Source organism: Talpa europaea (genome assembly GCF_964194135.1).
Source record: "Talpa europaea genome assembly, chromosome: X".
NCBI lineage: Eukaryota > Metazoa > Chordata > Mammalia > Eulipotyphla > Talpidae > Talpa > Talpa europaea.
Genome location: NC_140081.1, coordinates 40,201,902 through 40,224,370, shown reverse-complemented (window position 1 = coordinate 40,224,370; position 22,469 = coordinate 40,201,902). Strand labels below are relative to the sequence as shown.

The 22,469-nt window shown below is 44.6% G+C and overlaps 2 protein-coding genes across 5 annotated transcripts in view; both read right to left on the bottom strand.

Annotated features, from left to right (window-relative positions):
- ARHGEF9 (Cdc42 guanine nucleotide exchange factor 9) overlaps positions 1-22,469 on the bottom strand; it is a gene marked incomplete at both ends in the record, with an annotated part of 371,843 nt that overhangs the window by 300,079 nt on the left and 49,295 nt on the right. The gene's annotated exons all lie outside the window — the stretch shown is intronic.
- Positions 5,803-5,982, bottom strand: LOC311187306 (uncharacterized protein; the record flags this gene model as incomplete). Its single annotated transcript, XM_084258636.1, has 1 exon — positions 5,803-5,982. One exon carries the CDS (start codon positions 5,980-5,982, stop codon positions 5,803-5,805), a length of 180 nt encoding a protein of 59 aa, XP_084114762.1.

The following is a 22,469-nucleotide window of genomic DNA, read 5'->3' as shown; positions in this document are numbered from 1 at the left end:
GTTTGAGCCTACAGTTCAAAAGGCTAATACAGCGACTTAACCCTGACTGCATATTTGAATTAAAAAACAAACAAAACTGTTCTGGGTCTATCCAATGCCAATTAAATCAGAATCTCCCCATGTGGAATCCTGGCACAGGCATTTAAAAACTCCCCAGCTGATCTGAATGTTTAGTGAAGGCTGAGAACCAGTAAAACTCTTCATTTATAGACATTTCACACACCAATCTAAGTCCCTTTGTACTTGATCTTGATCAGATGTTAACCTGAAGTACCGTGGCTGTTCTGGGAATATTTTTTTTAGATTCATTTATGCATACAAGAACTGGGGTGTAGGTCAAAGGTGGGGGTATAAGAGGAATCACCAGAGGCAGAGTGGGGAGCAGAACAGGCATTTCTACTGAAATAGACTGCTGAGGGGAGCAGCGAGCAAGACAGGAGAGGTCTGCTGTGCCATATGAGGGTTAGCTCCCTGGCGTGGGATTGAACTCATGCAGCAGTGGCTGGCAAGAGCTTGATAGCAATGAGACTTAACTCCTGCATCACCAGGGAGGCGCCACCAGGAGGCCCCACTGGGAAGAAATTTTTTAAAAAGAAATACAGAAAAATAAAAGTACTTCAAAGTAAACAAAAATTGTATCCTGAAAATTGTAATAAAGTCCCTTTGAGACACTCTATATTTTAGGCTTCACCATTGCCTTTCTCTTTAAAGATCCCAAATAGTGAGTATTCATAAAACTAAAGGGAACTATTCAATGTATATTCAAGATAAAGGCAGCATTTTATTGAATAAAAAATGCCACGTAAAATCGCTATGCAAATGGAAGGTATTAAAATAAAAAGCACTAAAAATGTAAGCAAGTAGCTGAGAAAGCTAGTATGACTTCAGGGATGACTCACATATCTCCCATTTGGCTTCACACTATTTGAGAATGATCAACTGATTCTTCCCCTTTCTGTTTGAAAGGCAGACCCACTCCCATCCAATCAATCTCTCTGGCCTTTAATTTTTTCATCTATAAAATCAGGAATAGCAATCATGACTACCCACTTTGTAATGCTGATGTATGTTCAAAATTAGAAAGGATGTGAAATTGCTTTGTAAACTCTACTGAAAGCATTGTCTTATTTCCACTCTAGGCCCTTCCAGTTGGAAACTACTCAGTGACCAATAACAGAAACAAAACCCCCAAATTCCAAACTATAACTGGGCTAAGGTTCTCTAAGCCACAAACAAAATCAGGGTATACTGTTCAGCAGATGTTGCAGATTCTAACATACAGAGGTTGTCTCAATGGAGGGAAAAAACTACTCAGTTTGTTCCCACCACACCATCCCTTTACCTTCTCCCTGTTACATCCCAAAGTCAGGGTGAATACATATAATATTATATATATATATATTCTAATATATATTATATAAAATATTCTAATATATATTCTAATATATGTATATATATGATATATATATATATATATATATATATATATATATGAACCTGCAGACCTCCTTGTACTACAGTTGGGCAGTGAAATGGTTCAGTCAATCTTGAGGAGAAGGTAATGATAGGAGAGGGATTTGAACACAGGAGTCTTTCATGAAGTTGATTCCATTGCTGGGACAAAGCCAGACTCTATATGCCTTCTGTGAATATATTTATCTAGGCATTTGTTGGAAATGCTCTTTTATTGTCCCCTCCATGAAATCCTCTAACCAAGTCCCACTGGTCTCCAGCCCCCAGCAGGAGCTGAGTGATGCCTGGGCTGCTAGAATACTAGTAGAAGGTATTTTCTTGAATCTCCTCTTGGGAACCTGAAAGTCAAAATTCTTGAGGTGGGATTTTGCCCCTCCTAATAGCAAAAGAACATCCTCTACCCAAAGGAGTTAGAGAGGAGAAAGTGAAAGTGGAGTTTTGCGGGGGAAAGAGGGAAAATCTTATTATCTTTCTTCTTTTTTTTTAAGATTTATTTTATTTATGCAAGTGCTGGGGTATAGGCCAGATGTGCCAGAGGGTGAGAGGATTCACCAGAGACAGAGCGGGGAACAGAACAGGCAGACTGACTGAAACACACTGCTGAGGGGAGCAGCGGGCAAGACAGGAGAGGTCTGCCACGCCATGTGGGATTCTTGCCGGCCATCTGGGATCAAACCCACGCTGCAGAGGCTGCAAACAGCTTCACAGTGCGGCCCTCAACCACCTGTGCCACCAGAGAGGCCCCTGTTTCTTCTTATGCACCCAGGAAACCCCACAAATGGACCAAAGAGTGATTAATTAGAATCAATGCCAGCAGACTTCTCAGATCATGCTTATACCAGGGTACCAACTGAATAAAAAATCAGTGTCCCACCCACACTAAGCAAGCATGTTCATAGACTGGGAAAGGAAAGGCAGTGTATATCAGAAGAGGGGATGAGAAAAGAAGGAAGATGGAAAGAGGCAAAGGAAGAAAAAAGAAAAAAAATGTAGAGGGTCCAATTCCCTTGACCTGCATTTTTCATTTTCCCCACTCTTTCCTTTTTTTTGTATACCCTCACAAATCTGAAGGAGAAATACCAAGTCTTTAGGATTCACACAAGTAAAAAGTCACACTGCCACCTTTGGTTCTCTACTCTCAAAACTCCCTTTTTGCTGCTCTAAGATGGCCTGCCATCTGGCTAGCAACATTCCCTTACTTGTCTAGAGATAAATTAATTTGAAAAGTGCTTACACATTTGTCAGCCAGATAAACTATTGATGGAAAGGCTCATTCAAGTTACCCCTTTAGCCTGACCCAGATGTGGGGTGAGAGGAGAATTGGTAGGGACAATAGCATTCATCCTAGCACAAGTCAAATACTAAAAGGCCCTACTACAAGGAGACCATTGAGAACTGTGGAACTCAATGAATGCCCTGCTGTTTTTCCTCATTCCTAGCACAACCAACTCCCATCCACATTCAGGAGTGTGCACAAACAACCCCACATACATGCACACACACCCCCAAACATATTGTCACATACCCTACACACATACATTCCCAAAGACTTTCTGCCAAGAGTCTGTTAGGCACCCAGAGGTGAAAGCTGGTGGCATTTCTTGACACTACTTTATTATAAACGTTGCTCACAGTCTAGCCTTAGAGAATATTTCTCTGGTTGGGGGGAGGTTGCAGACCAATTTTCTTACCACATAGCTAGGTAAAAAGTCTCTTGTAAAACTTAAGAGTTTCTCCAGATACCAGCAACCCTTAAAAATCTTAGAGTTTCTCCAGAACCCAACAAGCATATATGTTCCCCCTCCCTCCAAATATTAATGTTGATTAATATTTCCTTTTCCTTTTCACTTTTCTTTCCAATTCATCCCCCTCTGGTTTCAAGTGTCTATGGGGGCCTCCCTGGTGGCGCAAGGGGTTAAGTCTCAGCACTATGAAGCTATCAGCAGCCACTGCAGCAGGAGTTCAATCCCAGGCCAGGGAGCTGACCCACATGGTGCAGCAGATCTTTCTATTTCACCTGCTCCCCTCAGCAGTGCATTTCAGTAGATCCACCTGTACTGCTCCCCACTCTGTCTCTGGTGAATCCTCTGGCACCCCCACCTCCGGCCTATGCTCCAGTTCTTGGATGTGTAAATGCATAAAAATAAAATCTTTCAAGTGTCTATGGGCACCTAAAATCACAGAATACAGCACTTGGAGGTCACCTAGTTCAACAACCTCCAAAGGCCAATGTGGTAGGGATACCAAACCCACTGAGGAGGGAAAAAAATCTTCCAATTCACACAGCCACTTAAAGAAAAACAGGTCTGTAGCTGCTCAGTCTGAAGCCATTTCTTACTCCCCAACACTGTCTCAAAACAAAGTGCCCACCAGTCAAAATGTAATCTTACATTAGAAAATACCACTGGAGTTAAGGAAAGGAGGGTGACTCACTAGGTTCTCTCCTCAAAGGAACAAATTCTCCAACCTTTGGTACCACCACAAAGGTACCAGACAGTAATTAATAAAAATCAATGCCAACAAGCTTCCCAGATCATGCTTTCAACCATGGCACCAACGGAAATAAATAAAAAAAAAAATCAACTTCTCCATACCGAGCCAACAAGAGAAGACACTGAGGCTCAAAAACCACATCTGATGCCATAAAATAATACTCTCTGGGTCCTGACATCAGGACAATTTCAAGATTCCCTCTCACAGCCCCTCTCCCTTCATAATCATTTCCAAAGAAAATGAAAAACAGGACATGCAACTTGACAACACAATACCAGCAGATTTGCACATTACACATAAGCAACCACCCACAAGGGTTTAGGGGGAACATGTGTGTGGACATGTTTGAGCCCTGATTCATTGCTACTTAAGCCAGAAATGGCACTATTTCAAGTCAGGTAAGCAGCATATTGAGGAAGACCTGCCTGAATCAGTAGAGGAGGCGCAGAAGTAGGAAGGAACAGGACAAGTATTATGCACACTGGCATTAGAGACACATTTCTCCTGGCTTTGCCAAGAGCTTTCTCAGAGGAAACAAATAGAAAAATAATAGCAATAGCAATTAATGACAGCAACCCACAACTACTACCATTTGATACAGACATGGAAATATATGTCAAATTGGAATGTTTCCAACTCTTGTTTTCCAAGTTCTCACGCCATTCCAACCAGGCTACTTTTTTTTGGAAGGGTGGGTTGCTCAAAACTCTCAACTTTGCACATACATACTTTTATTTTGTTATGGAAATCTTTCAATTTGAAAGACCACTGATATTAAAAAAAACAAAACTACCACTTTCTCACAAACACTAGCAAGTTCAAGAATCTCACTGCAAATGAGATTACCCCAAGGGGGCATATCCAAATAATACTATTTCCAAGGTGGGTAAAGAGCTGGCTTTTGTCTTATTTTGGAGGCTACGCAGAGAAATCTGCAAACTCACATCCCCAATGGTACAATCTTTGAGACAATTAAACCAAAATTGCTCTTGTCAATGTCTTCTCTTATTGATTAATAAAGATCAGTGAAAACTTTTATGTTCTATTCCATTAATCCAAAGAAATTGACACCTAATGCTTTGAGAAATATTTTAAAGGTGGCTTCTTTCCAAACTGGAAACTGTGAAGCCTGGACAGAAAATTGAGATTCAAAGGACACAGTTACCAACTGCCACACCAATGAAACCCACCACATCACTTCTCAAATTCTCTCGACTCTCATCAAAGACTAAAGAACCATTTTTGTTAAATCCATTTCTTTTGTATTGATTTTTCCTCTAAGCATTCAGTGCAAGACTGTCTGTCTTAAAATGCCAAAAATTCACCATGCTCTTCAGGCAGCACCTTCACCCCCAAACAAATCCAAATACAATCCTCATGGCAACAGAGAAATTTTGACTAAAATTTCCTAACATAGTTTAAAGGTGCTTTCAGGAAAATGAGTTAATACAACACAAACAGCAAAGCTACTATTTAAGGATGCGGAGCTTGTTCTGTGTACGTCACACAGATGGAGAATGCACACACATACATGCACATTTAAATAGAAAGCATTTATCAACAATTTTACTCAGGCAATAAGCACCTACACTCACAAGCATACTTAAAAGACAAGACATGACAAAAGATTTAGGGAGAGATAATATACCAACGTCATACATATCACAGCGAGGCCATGTTGAAGCTCAAAACGTTTTCCCCCCTGAGTAAGAAAGCTTGCTTTTTCGCTCCCTCTCTTTCCCTGTCTCTGTCTGTCTGTCTTGATATTTTTTCTCGGTGATTCTTGGGATGAAATCAAAGCAAGAGTTCGCAAGAGCTCAGGTGGCTTGACTCCATTCAGCGCGTTCCCAGGAAAAACATGAGTATGACATTGACAAGCAGGAGGACTACAATCACGGCAAAAACGACTACAGTTTGCACATCCAGGGTCATGGTGCAATGCAGAACACTGTAGTGTTCTAGGTGGGGGGCCGGCAGATTGGGAGATGTCAGTCTCTGTTCTGTCAGACTGTCCATAAAGCCACCATGCTAGAAAAGAGAGGAGGAAGTGGGGTGGTTAGGAAAGGGCTGGGTTTGGCGCCCGAGTTTGGTTTGAGGGGGCAGGGGGGATGGGGACGAGGGAGCTTGGTTCCCCCTTTCTCAGAATTGGGCTGATCTTTCTTCCCTAGCTGAGAAATCTTAGCTTGCACTGAAGTCAGCAGAGTCCAGCATTCTCTCTCTCTCGGGCACCAAGGAAAAGGCAAAATCCTGTCTTTCAAAGGGAAAGGCGGGAGGAACCTGAGTGAAGGTTCTCTGGAGCCTGCTCAGTCTGTCAGAGCGTCCGTCTGTCCGTCCGCCTGCCTGGCTACCGGTCAGTCTTGTCCTCCCCTACTCCTTCAAATTAGCTTGCTTTCCTAAGCTCGCTTGCTCTCAGCGCAGGGATCCGGTTGCCAGTCACTCCTTTCAGCCCTGCCTTGCTAGATCTCTCCCTCTCCTCTCCCCACCCCCAGCCCCTAGGCTGAGTTTTTATTCACCAAGAGATTGCTGGCGCCTGCGTGAAGCACAGCCCGAGCTGCTGACAGGCCTGCTGGCCAATAGCAGGTGCCAGAGCGTTGCATTTACTGGCGTGTTGGGGGGTGGGGGGGAAGCGGGGCGGGATTTGAACTGGTGTGCTACCCGCTGCAGCCAATCGGAGAGCCCAAGGCTCCCCTAGCAAGCTGGCTCCATCCCGACTGGGAGCCTCTGGCCATCAGTTCTGGCTGGGGGTGGGGAGCTTGTTGCAAGTGATTTGAGGGGGTTGTAAGGATAGAGGAGGGAAAGGTGTGGGTAAGACAGAGGGAGTGGATCTAAAGTGGAGGAGAGGAGGTCTGCTAGGGAAGGAGGTTAGGAGGGAATCAAGGGGAAGACCATTGGAAACTGGGGAAAGTGAAGGAGAGGTAGGAAGAGGGAGAATAGACAGGGTATCTTGAAGAGAAGGGTAAGAAAAGGTCAGGCAAAGAATGGGGAAGAGGGAACAGAATGGACAAATAGGGGGTATGCATTGGTAATCACTTTGGACCCTAGGTCAAAGAGGAAGAAAAGGTACCTCTGAACACTGCCTAAGTATTTACAGGTAACTCATAATTAGCTATACAAATTCAACAAAAAAGTGCTGGGACCCTCTTCCACAAGAAACACTAGGAATTATCCAAAATCAATTCTATTTGGGGCCTCCCCGGTGGCGCAGCGGTTGAGCGCTGGGTTGCGAAGCTGCCCGCACCTCTGCAGCGCCGGTTCCATCCCCGGCTGCTCCCCGGCCACCGGAGGAGGGTCCCACATGGCGCACAGACCTCTCCTGCCGCCCGCTGCTCCCCTCAGCAGTGTACTTCAGTCCTTCTGCCTACTCTGCTCCCCACTCTGGCTCTGGTGAATTCTCTCACCCTCCAGCGCTTCTGACTATACCCAGTCCTTGAATGAATGAATGAATGAATAAATAAATAAATAAATAATAAAATCTTTTAAAAAAAAATCAATTCTATTTGGCTTTCTGTAATATCCCTGTGCTGGAAGGTCAGATTTCCTTTCCTAATTATGATTTCTTTAGACTATGACAGCTAGCACTCTTCCAGCATGCTAGGTATTATGAAGAGAAGCTAGCATTGCAATGGCAAAGCCACTACAAAACTTGTGATCTGGTTGGCAATCACTGCACTGCTCTGTTTGTGACCTGTGTGTGGAACTAGGGAAAAAGCTCTGAATAGGGACTGGAAGGTTTCAGATTTACCTCCAGCCCTACTTAATGCTTGTTTTATGAGACTCCTCCCTAGACCTCTATTTCTCTTATATCACAGGAGAACTTAGAACCATCTGAGAATTCAGTGAAACCTCTGAAACCCCACCTCAGAAAATTACATATACTTTCAGCAGGTTCCTGGGCTTTCAAAAACCAAGGACTCACTTATATAGAAAGTCTCTCTGAGGTTCTTTCTTACTCTTATATTTTGGGACTGTGTAAATGAACAGATAGATATTGCTGGAGATGGGGAATAAACTAGATTAGCCAATGATAGAATAAATTAAGTTCTGGAAGTCCTAGTGTTACAGGGCAGGGAGAGGGGCAGCCCAATCCCTGCAAACCTGCCTATTCTAAATGGGTTCAGCCATCCGCCGCATCAACACAAAATATATGAGACTTTAATGGGAAGGAACTTTAATACATCTAGGAAACAATACTGGAAAGGCAAAGAATATACTTTCTAAATCAAGCACCCAAAGTTACCCGTCCCCTCATGGGTAAAAGTCCATCCAAATGGGATTGGCCCAGAGCAAGGCCCCAAAGCCTGCCACAAGTCTAAAGCATCTTCCAGTGGGGACCCACAGAGAAAGGTCAGAAACAACCAGACAAGCCCGGAAGGAAAAGAGCAAAATCAAAATCAAGATGAAAGCTGCCATTGTCTCCTCCCCACGGGTCTCACCCACATCTGTGTCACCCAGTCCACAACCAAAAGGCAAGCACAGTTTCTTCACGTGTCTCTTGGCTCCATGTGCCTCCTCCAGGTCTCCCTCTGGCTCTCCATCCTGCTTCCTTCTTTCCTCAGTCTCCTCTGCTGCTTTTTCTCTCCCTGCTCAGCTCCACCCTCCATTTGGGTGAGGCAGGGAACCTGGAACCTCCCCCTTTCCTGGGGACCACCCTGTTACACTAGCATCTTATGGACTCTAAAATGAATGGGAATTTCTTTCATATCTCTAGAAATTCTTGAGGCTAGGAGTCACCCATCTTAACTAGATGACTGGAAATTCTGAATAAATGAAGCTCATAAACAAAATGGCCCCTGGATCTATAAGGTAGAATAAAATCCAAAGAAGTATCCAGTTAAAAGGTTTTGACTCATAACACTACCTATGAATGATTCCGTCAAAACAACAACAACAACAACAAAACCCTGAATCAGATCAAGCTTCTCAATCCAACTATAAATTTATAGAACAAGAGGACATAAAAACATATTAGACTTCTATACATGGATACAGACTGTAAAATATACAGGACCTAACAACCCAGTTCTTCAGCAAATAAATGGGGAGAAAAAAAGAGATTGACTCAGGTAGAACTTGAGACAACTGGGAATTTAAACAAACTAAATATTTGAAGATATTAAGGAATCACTATTCATCGCTTATATGCAATTATATGTGATTTTGATATTGTGGCTAAGTTTAACAAAATAGGTGAAATAGGGATAAATCTTTGTGACCTAGGATTTGGCAATGGTTTCTTAAATATACTATGAGAAGCACAAGAAACAAAATAATGAAATTATATTTCATCAACATTAAAAACTTTTGTGCTTCTAGGGCATCCCTGGTGACCTAGGGGTTAAGTCTCAGTGCTATCACCTCTACAGCCTGAGTTGTCTCCTGGCCAGGAGCTAACCCTCATATAGCACAGCAGCATAAGCCTCCTGTGTTGCCAGCTGCTCCCCTTAGCAGTGTATTTCAGTAAATCTGCCTTTTCTGCTCCCCACTATGTCTCTGGTGAATCCACTCACCCCCTGCACCTCTGGCCTACACTCCAGTTCTACACACACACACACACACACACAATTAAAAATAACTATTGTACTTCAAAGGAACTATCAAGTGTATGAAAAGAAAACTGTAGAACTGAAGAAAATATTTGCTAATCATATATCTGATTAAGAGATCTATATCTAAAATATATAAAGAACTCTTAGAACACAATTATCAAAAGAAAAAGAACCTAACAAAAAAATTAGCAAAAAATCTAAATAACATTTCTCTAAGGAAATGGTCAATAAGCATATAAGAAGATGCTCAAAGTGTTAGCCATCAGAAAAATGTATCAAATGCAGGAAATGCAAATGCAGGATATTTACTACAACATTAATTGTAATAAGATAACTAATTTAGGGCCTCCCCCGTGGCACAGCAGTTGAGTGCTGGGTTGCGAAGCTGCCCGCAGCCTCTGCAGCGCCTGTTGGATCCCCGGCCACTGGGAGAGGGTCCCACATGGCGCGCAGATCCCCTCAGCAGTATATCATCATTCTGCCTGTACTGTTTCCCGCTCTGGCTCTGGTGAATTCTCTCACCCTCCCGCGCTTCCGACTGTTCCAGTGCTTGTATAAATAAATAAATAAATCTTTAAAAAAAAAGATAACTAATTTATACCTACTAGAATGGCTATAATAAAAAAACTAGGTAATACACATTTGAGAAAGATATGGAAAATTTGGAATCTTTTTAACACTGCTGGTGGGGATACAAAATGATGAAGCCACACTTTGATAAAACAATCTGGCAGTTCCTCAACTAACATAAATGAAATATGTCCATACAAAAAATTGTACATGAACATTCATAACAATATTATTCACGATAGTGAAAAAATGGATACAACTCAAATGTCTATCAAATGGTCAGTGGATCAACAAAAGTGGTTGTGTGTGTGTGTCTCTATACAAAGGAATATTGTTCAGCAATAAAAATAAAGTATTGTAATGTGCTACATTATGGACAGACTTTGAAAATAGTATGTGCCAAATGGATAAACTTTGAAAATATTATGCTAAATGAAAGAAACTAGACACAAAAGCTTTTGTATTATTCCTTTTATATGAAAAGTCCATGTAATTACAGTAAATGTTGTTTAATGAAGCTTTTGTTTTAGCTACATATAATAAATGTGCCAGATTATGATGTAAAATGTTTGTCATATACAGGGTAATGGTGAAAACAGCATAAAAGTCACTCTTCTAAGAATATGTTGAACAATACTAGTGATCAGGACAGAGCCATAATGTAAGCAAATAAAATCTTTCTCCTTGTCATTGAAAGTGTAATTTTAACTATCTCCACTATTTATTGACCTTTCAACCTACAGCAGCCTGGCTTTCACCCCCATCATCCCATAAGAAACTGGATTTCTTATGAGTATAAACAAATGACCAACTTGTTGCTGAATCTCCTAGTTAATATTCCATCTTTACCTTCCCTTACTTCTCTCTCCACTGATGCCTTCTTAGTTCCTGAAATTCACCCTTTGCCTTGGGACACCATCCATATGACATGACCAGATATAAATGCTGTTACTACCTGGCAGGGTTCTTCTTCATCCAGTCATTAAAGCCATGATTTCTTAGGATTCTTACAATCGTATTCCCCTTTTCATTTCATTCCATGTTTTCCCCAGTGGTAGAATGGTATACTCATCCATTCCCAAAATTTGAACTAATCACCAACTTTACACACTGATGTGCTTCCTTTCAACAAAGTTATTGGGCACCTGTGTGAGACAAAAGGCATAGGTCCTTGCATTCATTGGTCTTACAACTGTCTGCTATCCCCAGATAGCTCTCTTGAACTCCAGAGATCTGGTTATTTCATGATTGAAGTTATCTTCTCTTACTCCTTCCAGCTTCCTCCTCCCCTGAATTCCAGGTCTTTTAGGAATTCCACATACAGAACTAAGCAAAAACAAGGAGATATTCCTAAATCATGCCTCCCCTCATTTTGCTGCAAGCCAATCAGTCTTCAAGTCCTGGTGATTCTCTTCCTTCTTAATCTTTTTCATGTATTCTTCCTCTCTCTCCCTGTTGCCAATACCTTTAATCAGCTCTTCATCATCTCTGATCTAATACCATTTATTACTTGGTTTCTTGTGCTGCTGTCCCTCCCTAATTAAGCCTCTACTCTCCTGGCCAAATTATCTCTCCCAAAAGTAGTTCTGCTCTTATTAATCCTGTACTAGAGACTATGAATTCTGCAGTAGATGCTATGGATTGGTTACTCAGTATCCACACCACCTTCCTTCTAGTCTGCCTTGCTATATTGTTGACTAGCAAAAAAAAAAAAAAACAAACCAAACCAAAACAAAACAAAACCCTACAACCTCTGACAGCTTTGCAGCCAGTGTTCGAGACATGATGTATTTCTGTGAATCATAAGCACATAAAATTATTTGGGGCAGCAACCCTCTTGCCCTCCCGTGTTTATGCAGGTGTTCCTTCTTCTTTTGCAGAGCAGCAGTAGCAGCAGCCCTTCTGCCCAACTGTGACTATGCAGGCCTCTCTTTTCAAAACCTGTCCCTTATAGAGGCAGCTCTTTCTGACCACTTGTGTCTGTGGAAGTGCCCTTTACTCTTTTCTCCCTTTTTATAATAAAACTGCCCTTTTGCCTATAAAATATATATTTGCAAGAAAGTGATGACACATGAGCCATATTTCTGTTGCTTCTGTTGGCACGATTGGTGCTGGTTTCATGGTTTTCTGCAGCCATGCTACCTTACAATAGACACCAGTGTCTAGTCACTGGATTTGTGAATTTGTCACTGGGGAGTTGGCAGGCACTTTGACACTAGTCAATAATTAAGGAAGTGGCAGATTCCGGATTCCCAAATTGCAGATAAAGTATTGTGTTCCCAAAATCCCTGATGCCTCGCCTTCCTGTTTGCGGCAGAGAAAACGTCTCCTTTGGTGTTCTGGGAGTCATTCATGAAATTCAGCCAAAATCTTACCCCTCTACCCCTTCCACCAATTTTAGAAGCACCTGATTTTGTGTGTTAAAATTCTTTCTGATTTCACTTATAGGAGGAATATAGGGGTACCAAATAAGGCATCAGTGTAAAAAATAACAATACAAAACTGACAATTATAAATCAGAGAAATACTGCAGGGTTGGAGGAGGGAGAGGGATCAGAGGGAGGGAGGGAGGAGCACAGGGGACTGAGGTGATGGTGCACGGGTACATTGGTGAAGGAAATTCTATGGGAACTACACCTGAGGGGGTGGGGGGAAGCACATATTGTTTAAAAATGAACAATGATGCAAAAAATAAAAAAAATAAAAACTTTACGTGTATTTTCAAAATCAGTTCACATGTGCAGGAGCAAAATTTAAAATAAAAAATAAACTATTCAAAAAAACAAAATTATTTCTGCCAAAAATAAGCTCACCACTACCTTTAAGGTAAATTCTGTAGCATGACCTACAATGCATGCAAATCTGGTGTCCCTTGGCCTTTCTAAACTCATCTACCAATCCCCTCTCATTCTTTACTCTCCAGACAAACAAAACCTAACTGTAGTTCTCATAACCCATGTGGTTCTCTTCCCTCAGGACCTATGTGACTGTTGCTATACTTCCCCAACTCCCACCTGAAAGCTCAGCTCAGATGTCACCTTCTCCAGAAGGCTTTCCCTGATGTTCTCACCACAAAAATATTCTGGGTTATATTCTTTTCCCATAGGGCCTTGTGTTTACCCCTTTTGGAATACTTATTAAACTACAATGTAATGTTTATTTTCTTGTTTCTATTCTATACTGAACTGTGAAGTTAAGAGAACAGTTAAGAAGTTAAGAAACCATGCCTAACTTGTTTATTGTTTTCTCTCCCATGCCCAGTAGAGTGCCCGACACTAAGAAGATGCTTCATGAATATCTGTTGAGTGTATGAACATCTAATCCCTCCACTCAGGGAATAATATATTTCAATCACAGAAGTCAAGACCCAATGAGACTTCAGAGAAAATCTAGTCTAAACCCCAAGTTCCAAGATAGGAAACAGGCCCAAAGAATAGAAGCAATCTGCTGTAGATTACACAGCTAATTGATGGCAGAACAGGAGTCAAAACCTTTGATTCTTGATCCTCAAAAACAATTTTGAGAGATTTCAGACTGTGAAACATGACATGTGAGGTTAGCCTTTTGAATAATAATTAAAAAAAAAAAAGATGAGACCCTGAGAGCAGTAGAACCACCACTACCCGAGAGAGCCAGTCACACCTTCTGCTGACAAATATCAAGGATTCAGAGAATCTCTTGGTATAGCTAGAACACAATTCTAGCCTTCAGTCCTATCTGCAGCATCCCTAACAAATAGTAATTCAGTCTCAGCTTCAAAACCCACAGCAATGAAGAGGCTCCACTCTCTTTAGATAGTGCATTCATGTTTGAGACAATCTCATTTGGTAATAAAAAGTTCTTCCACCTTTCTGAGCCAGATGCTATCATCACTTATACCATCACCATTGCTAAGAAGCTAATCATTCTGTGAGATTGTCTGGAATATAAATGTTCCCAAACTCAGACTGAAATTACTATGCACCCCAGTATATTTTTCAGGACCCAAAGGCTACACACTAGATAAAAATAGAACAAAGTGATTACTCTGTACCAGACACTTTATTTATATATCTATATCTATATATCTATATCTAAATACACACACACATATATGTATATAAAGGTCACTAGGTGATACATGTTCCATCTTCCTTATTATCTGACATGCCTCCTGGGTCACAGGAATAAATTATTTTAATGACATGACCTAAGTCCTACTGACATACCATCCAGGCCCAAGATGATTAAATCTTTAATCTTTCCCTTCTCTCATGGATGAGCCAATGCTGACTGACTGTCCTTTGCCTCTCAAGAATTAGAGTTCCCAGAGTCCTACTCTCCTCAGGAAGCATACCCACAAAAAGTTCCAGATTTTGTCCTGACTCCCACTGCTACTCCCCTATTTGGCATCAAACCCCAACCCCAGCTACCTAATAATTCCTGACACTTTCCATTGGCACTCTGAATATCCTATGTTCATTGTTTTGGCTACTGCTGTGACTAGATACTCTTCCATTTTTATGCCGGTCAGCTCTGTTGATGAATTCACTGAGGACAGGGACTCATGATTAGTTCATTTTTCAACACAGGGATCACTTCTCCAAAATCAGTTAAATTCAATAAGAATGTACTATCAGCTAAGGTATACAAAGAGACTGTCAGGGGGCTTACCATCTAGTAGGGGAGTGTAGGGTAAATAAAGTATCAGAATTTTCTACCCTCCTGCCATTGGGATTGATGATGGATCTGCGGTCCTGAATGCATGCCTGATGGCAGGCACCTGGAGTAGGGTGTGGGCATAGTAGGTGGGTACACCTAGGCTAAGAGACTGGGCTTATAAGGGCAGCATCACGGGGATGCCAGCAGAGCAGAAACCAGAAAGAGCGTTGTAGGGTAAGGAAAAATGTCAGGCTTTTCTGCCCTCCTGCCACCAGGATAGATGATGGCTCTTTGCAGTCCTGAATGCATGCCTGATGGCGGGCACCTGGAGTAGGGTGTGGGCATAGGTAGATGGGATTCACCTGGGCTGAGACTGTGCTTTTAAGGGCGGCATCACGGGGATGCCAGTAGAAGCCAAAAGAGAAGCCGAGCAGAAGCTGAGAGAAGGCTGGAGAGCCCACAGAGTGAAGACCTGCTGGGGGCTGGGAAGCCTGCTAGCCTCCCGGCCCCCCAGCACCCCTGCCTGCCATACGCCTGGTGAACCCCAATAAAAGACCTGCAAAACCCCTGAGGGCTCCAGAACTCCTCCTTTACCCAGTCTGCATGGGATCCTAGAAAACCTGCTCAGTGGCCATTCCTGGCCCTACAAGCGCGAAAGAGAGAATAAGCAGAGTGAAAGGAGCAGAGAAACAAAGGCCACAAGAGAACATCAGAGAGCCCAGAAAGAGTGAAGACTTGCTGGGGAGTAGGAGGCCTGCCAGCTTCCTGGCCACCCTGGCACCCCTGCCTGCTGTGTACCTGGTTATCCCAATAAAAGCCTGAAAAAGCCACTGAGGGCTACAGGACTCCTCTTTCACCCCGTTACAATTGGTGTAAGTCGGCAAGATAATCCGATGCAGGTGGTATGGAGCCCTTTGAAGACCTTAGGAGGGACTAAGGACTAGCAGACTGTGAGCCTGTGACAATGCTGGAGGCATCATGGCAGCACAGGAGATGGACAAGACCTCAGGATGAGGCCTCGCCTGGAGGAGGAGACAGGCTGCAAGGACCAGCCCACAACCCCTGAGGCAGCAGAATCAATCGTCAGGGAGGAAAGGACCATGATTTAGAGCTCACCAGGGCTGACGAAAGAAAAAAGACTGAGGACTTGCACTGACAATCCCCCCTGAAGATGGAGGAACTTTGGCATGTTGAAAAGTTTTTGTGACCCTATGGGTAGATGTTATCATTTGCAAACCCCAGGATATAAAAATCAAGGTATGGTCAGTGGGCCTTGGTAGAAGAGCCCACAGTTGGCTGAAGGAGGAAGCTCTCACCAAGTTCTCTGCAGCCAGGCAGAGGAAAAGCCAAATTAGAAAGGCAAAAGCTGTTGCTGAGATTGGGAAACCCGAAAAGGCTGTTAAGCAGCCTAAGTATGCTAAAGAAGGCCAGTATGCTAAAGAAGTATGCTAAATCACCTGTGGGCGATGCCCTGCTCATTGTTGAGTAAGGGTAAGGAGCTGAGGAACCCATACTTGGTGGAGGGATGGGGAACATAGCTTATGGTGAAGCCCAAGCCAAAGAGGGGACCCAAGAGAGGCCACATGTGGAGCTTGTATCCACAGATCCCTGACTCATGCTTGTGTGCAAAGGGTTGGCCCGAGTGCAGGGGTCTGCAATGTCGCATTGGTGGCTATGAAAGCCGAGTGTTGGAGCAACTGCAGACAAAACCCTGAGGGTTAGGTGATTACCCCCTGTAGGGTAAGGTAATAGAAGTATGATGCTTTTCTGCCCTCCCGCCATTAGGATTGATGATGGAACCCTGTGATCCTGAATGCATGCCTGATGGTGGACACCTGGAGTGGGGTGTGGGCATGTGTAGGTGGATACAACTGAGCTGAGACTGGGCTTATAAGGGCGGCGTCACGGGGACGCCAGCATAATGGAACAACAGAGCAAAGAGAGCAAAAGGAGCAGAGAAGCAAAGGCCACAACAGAACGGCAATGAGCCCAGAGAGAGAGAAGACTTGCTGGGGGCTGGGCGTCCAGCCAGCCTCCCAATTTAGCATTAGCAGGATTTAAACTCTGTTTTCAAAGCCCATTTTTCTCCTTCACTATCCCTGACGGGTTTTATTCAACAGCTACAGGAATATTTTCAGTAACAAGACACTTACTCTGAATCTTTCAAAGCCATTCTTAATTTTAAGCTGAAACTCACTATTTCATGATTTCTATCCATTTGTTAGTGTGCTACCCTCTGGACTTTGCAAAATAGCAAAGTCCTTATCAGCTATAAGCCCCTTTGAATATTAGAAGGCATTTATCATTTCTCCTGAATACCTTCTCTGCACACACATGCATGCATATGCACACACACACGTTTTCTAAGATAAACATGGCTATTACTTTAAGCTCTTCTACTCATGGCATGGTTTGCAGAGTCCTATTCCCAGACTTGTTGCCTGTCAGTTTGTTCACATTCATCAGATGACATATCCAGAAGGGAGTGACAATAGAGGGGTAGAATGGGATAGTCACCTTATTTTGAACTCTGATCCTTAGGAAAAACTACCTGTGAGGACATGTTTACCTAATGTAGCTGATACTCATGTGTACGTCTGTGTCCCACAATACCTTGAGAAGCTCGTGGCAAAGTGACAGAGCAGTGGATGAGAAATTAAAACTTTTGCTTCCTATCTGACACTGTAGGGTAAATAAATTAGACTTTTTTCACCACTAGCCTCTGGGGCAATCACCTTAGGCCTTGATCATGTTGATGAAGAAGGTGCTTGGGACTGTGGCACAAGGCATGCATGCCTGATTGTGGACACCAGTAGTATGAGTGTGGGCATGTGTTAAGTGTGCACACCTGAGCCTAACGGCCGGGATATAAGGGCCGTGTCACTCAGAGACAGACTATAAAGGCAGTAAGACACAGGGCAGGATCTCTATGAACCTATGCAGATGGGTAGAGTCCTGGAGCCTTCAGTGGCTTTTTCAGGCTTTTATTGGGATTTTACCAGGTACATGGCAGGCAGGGGTGTGGTGCGGGGGCCAGGAGGCTGGCAGGCTTCCCAGTCCCCTGCAACTCTTCACTCTTCCTGGGTTCTCTGGCGTTCTTTTGTGGTCTCATTCTCTCTCTTCTGCTTCTCTTTCATTCTGCTCTCTCGCTTGTTATCCTGGCATCCCCGTGGCCCTGCCGTTATAGGCCCAGTGTCAGCCCAGGCATACCTATGTATGCCCACACCCCACTCCAGGTGCCCGCCATCAGGCATGCATTTAGGACCACAATGATCCATCATTAATGCTAATGGCGGTGTAAGGGCAGAACTGGCCATAGTGCAGGTTTTCTGATCCTATGCAGACCGGGTAAAGGAGGAGTCAGAGTCCTCAGTGGTTTTTTGCAGGTCTTTTATTGGGGTTCACCAGGCATATGGCAGGCAGGGGTGCTGGATGGGGGGCTGGGAGGCTGCCAGGTCTTCCAGCCCCCAGCAAGTCTTCACTCTATCTGGGCTCTCTAGCGTTTGTTCTGCTGCTTCTCGGCTTCTCTTTCGGCTTCTGCTTCGGCTTCTACTGCTGCTCCTGGCGTCCCCGTGACGCCGCCCTTAAAAGCACAGTCTTAGCTCAGCTGAATCCCATCTTCCTATGCCCACACCCTATTCCAGGTGCCCGCCATCAGGCATGCATTCAGGACAAGGATCCATCATCTATCCTGATGGCGGAAGGGCAGAAAAGCCTGACATTTTCTTTATCCTACAGGCGGGAAGGCAGAAAAGCCTAATAATCACTTACCCTACACGGACTAAGGCTACAAAGATGAGTGGCATGACTATAGAAGAGGTGAGACCATGAGGCGAGAGAGCCCAGAGGAGCGTAAAGATTCTCGGGGGGCTAGGAGGCTCGGTTGCCTGCCTGCCTCCCAGACCCTGTCCAGCCAGTGCCTTCCTCCTTGCATGCGAGCCTCCCTGCCTGGTGTGCCTGTGTACAGGGTTACCTGAGAGAGCTTTAAGGTCTAAAAAATCCAAGGGCTCCAGGAATCCTCTATCCATCTGCACTAATCAATAATGAACTTAGCCAGTGCTGACATCAAGTCTCTTAGCTTTTTAGCATTTATTTTTTAAAGATTTATTTATTTATGCATACAAGAACTATTGTACAGGCCAGAGGTGCAGGGGGTGCAAGGATTCACCAGAGACAGAGTGGGGAACAGAACAGGCTGGTGACTGAAATACACTGCTGAGGGGAGCAGCAGGTGAGACAGGAGAGTCCTGCTGCACCATGTCATTAGCTCCCTGATTGGGGAATGAACTCTTGCTGCAGAGGCTGCGGATAGCTTCACGGGTTGTGTCTTAACCCTTTGTGCCACCAGTGAGGCCCCAGCTTTTTAATATTAAAAAAAAAACAAAACTATGCCTTTCAATTGTTGCTTAAAATAATTGTTTTAAATATTAGTTGGTCCCAAGTGGGGTATCCTTAGCAAATAGCAATGGATGATTAGCTTAAGTTAAAGAATAAGGTTGCATATAGTTGTGAAGTTTGGAGGGTTATTTTAGGGGAGAAATCAGACATAGGGCTAAGAATTTCACTCTGCTTGGATCCATTTATCCTAGTGTGGGGGGCAGGAAGGGACACAGGGCAGGATTTCTAGTCCAGCAGACTGGGTAAAGGAGAGAGTCCTTGGAGTCCTGAGTGGCTTTTCAGGCTTTTATTGGGATTTACCAGGTACACGGGAGGCAGGGGTTCTGGGGGGCCGGGAGGCTGTCAGGCCTCCCAGCCCCCAGCAAGTCTTCACTCTTTCTGGGCTGTCCGGCATTCTCTGGTGGTTCTCTCTCTGCTCTACTATTCGTTCTGCTTCTGCTGGTGTATCCGTGATACCGCCCTAATAAGCCCAGTTGAATCCCAACCACATATGCCCACACCCTACTCCAGGTGCCCACCATCAGGCATGCATTCAGGACAAGGATCCATCATCTATCCTAATGGTGGGAGGGCAGAAAAGCCTGATACCTTTTACCTTACCCTACAATCCACCCCCTCAGGGTTTTCTGCTAGACAGTCTATACATGTCATACACATTTCTCTTGGCAATAGAACACTGCAGCCATGGCCCACAAAAGTACATAGAAGACAACTGAATAGCAATGTAACAAAATACAACAAAACAAAAATTAGTCCAGGTAGGGCACCAACCTAGTGAAAAAAAAGATGATTCACCACTTCTGCTGCCGAAGGCACTACTCATACGAGGGAGGAACCACTCAAGGCATCTGTCATCACATGCCAGGAGCCGTCAGGCTTCCTGGCCTTCTCTGGCTTTGGTACCGGCGACAAGCCACACACAGCATCCACCCCCAGGATGCACTCACTCTTGGCTCGGCAATTCTGGACTCTTTGAGGGTAATCGCCCAACCCTCAGGGTTTTGTTTGCAGTTGCTCAAACACTCGGCTTTCATAGCCACCAATGCGACACGCAGATCCCTGTGCTTAGGCCAACCCATTGCACAAATACATGGGTCGGGGATCCGTGGATACAAGCTCCACATGCAGCCTCTCTTGGGTCCCTGTAGGGTAAAGAAAATATCAGGCTTTTCTGCCCTTCCGCCATCAGGATAGATGATGGATCCTTGTCCTGAATGCATGCCTGATGGTGGGCACCTGGAATAGGGTGTGGGCATAGGTAGATGGGATTCAGCTGAGCTAAGACTGTGCTTTTTAAGGGCGGCGTCACGGGGACGCCAGCAGCAGCAGCCGCAGCAGCAGCAGTAGAAGCCAAAGCAGAAGCCAAAAGAGAAGCCGAGAAGCAGCAGAACGAACGCTAGAGAGCCCAGATAGAGTGAAGACTTGCTGGGGGCTGGGAGGCCTGCCAGCCTCCCAGCGCCCCCAGCCAGCACCCCTGCCTGCCATATGCCTGGTGAACCCCAATAAAAAACCTGCAAAACCACTGAGGACTCTGACTCCTCCTTTACCTGGTCTGCATGGGATCAGAAAACCTGCACTGTGCCCATTCCAGCCTTTACAAAGAGTTAAATATTCTTGGTATAATTATGTTATCAGTATCTCACTCAAGTTCTGCTATTGTCTGATGAATCTTGGTGCTCCATCATTCAGTGTATATATATTTATTAGTGTTAAGACTGTGCTTTTAAGGGCGGCGTCACAGGGACGCCAGCAGCAGCAGCAGCCGCCGCCGCCACTGCCGCCACAGCAGCAGCCGCAGCAGCAGCCGAAAGAGAAGCCGAGAAGCAGCAGAACAAACGCTAGAGAGCCCAGATAGAGTGAAGACTTGCTGGGGGCTGGGAGGCCTGCCAGCCTCCCAGCCAGCACCCCTGCCTGCCATATGCCTGGTGAACCCCAAATAAAAAACCTGCAAAACTACTGAGGACTCTGACTCCTCCTTTACCCGGTCTGCATGGGATCAGAAAACCTGCACTGTATCCAGTTCCTGGCCCTTACAGTCCCCTCTTTGGCGTGGGCTCCACCACAAGCCACGTTCCCCACCTGTCCCCCAAGGACAGGTTCCTCAACAACTCACCCTCACTCAACCGTGAGCAGGGCATCATCCACAGGTGATTTTAAGAGACTCATTGGCCTTCTTTAGCTTACTTAATGCTTAACGGCCACTCAGGGCTTCTCAATCTCAGCACCAGCTTTTGCTTTCTCAGTTGGCTTTTTCTCTGCCTGGCTGCAGAAAACTTGGCGAGAGCTTCCTCCCTCAGCCAACTGTAGGCTCTTATACCAAGGCCCACTGGCCATGCCTTGATTTTAAATGATACCATCCATCCTCAGGGTCCCCAAAACATATCAAACTTGCCAACGTCCTCCGCCTTCTGGCGGGATTGTCAGTCCAAGTCCATTAGTCCAAGTCCTTTGGCCTCTCCCTGCATCAGCACTGGTGAGCTCTGAATCATGGTCCTCTCTTCCCTGATGATTCTTGTGCCTCAGGGGTTGTTGGCTGGTCCTCTCAGGCCATCTCTTCCAGGAGAGGTCTCGTCCTATAGCTCCCACATCTTGGCCACCTTCTGTGCCACCATGGCGCCTCCAGTACTGTCACAGGATCAGTCTGCTACTCCTGAGGTCTTCAGAGGGCTCCATACCCATCTGCATGGATCATCTTGCCGGCTTACACCAAATGTAGGGGCAGGAATGGGCACTGAGCAGGTTTTGGGATCCAGCAGACTGGGTAAAGGAGGAGAGTCCTTGGAGTCCTCAGTGACTTTTCAGGCTTTTATTGGGATTTACCAAGCACATGGCAGGCAGGGGTGCTGGGGAGCCAGGAGACTGGCAGGCCTCCCAGCCCCCAGCAAGTCTTCACTATCTGGGTTCTCCAGCATTTTCTCGTGGCCTTGCTACTCTGCTCTCTCGTGCTTCTGCTCCTGCTTCTCTGTTTCTCATCTTGGCTTCTGCTAGCATCCCCGTGACACCGCCTTTATAAGCCCAGTCTCAGCTCAGGTGAATCCCATCTACATATGCCCACACCCTACTCCAGGTGCCCACCATCAGGCATGCATTCAGGGCCACAAGGGTCCGTCATCTATCCTAATGGTGGGAGGGCAGAAAAGCCTGATAACGTTTTACCTTACCCTACACCTAGTTATCTACAAATTAAGCTCTTTCATCTCAAAAAGAGTCATTCCCTTGATCATCCTCTCTAAAATTGCATCATCTCTAGAGTTGGCAAGATGGCAACACTACCAAATTATAAGAAAACAAAGTCAACAACCCCTGAAAGATAAATGGATGACTACCACATAAATGAGGAGCAATGGT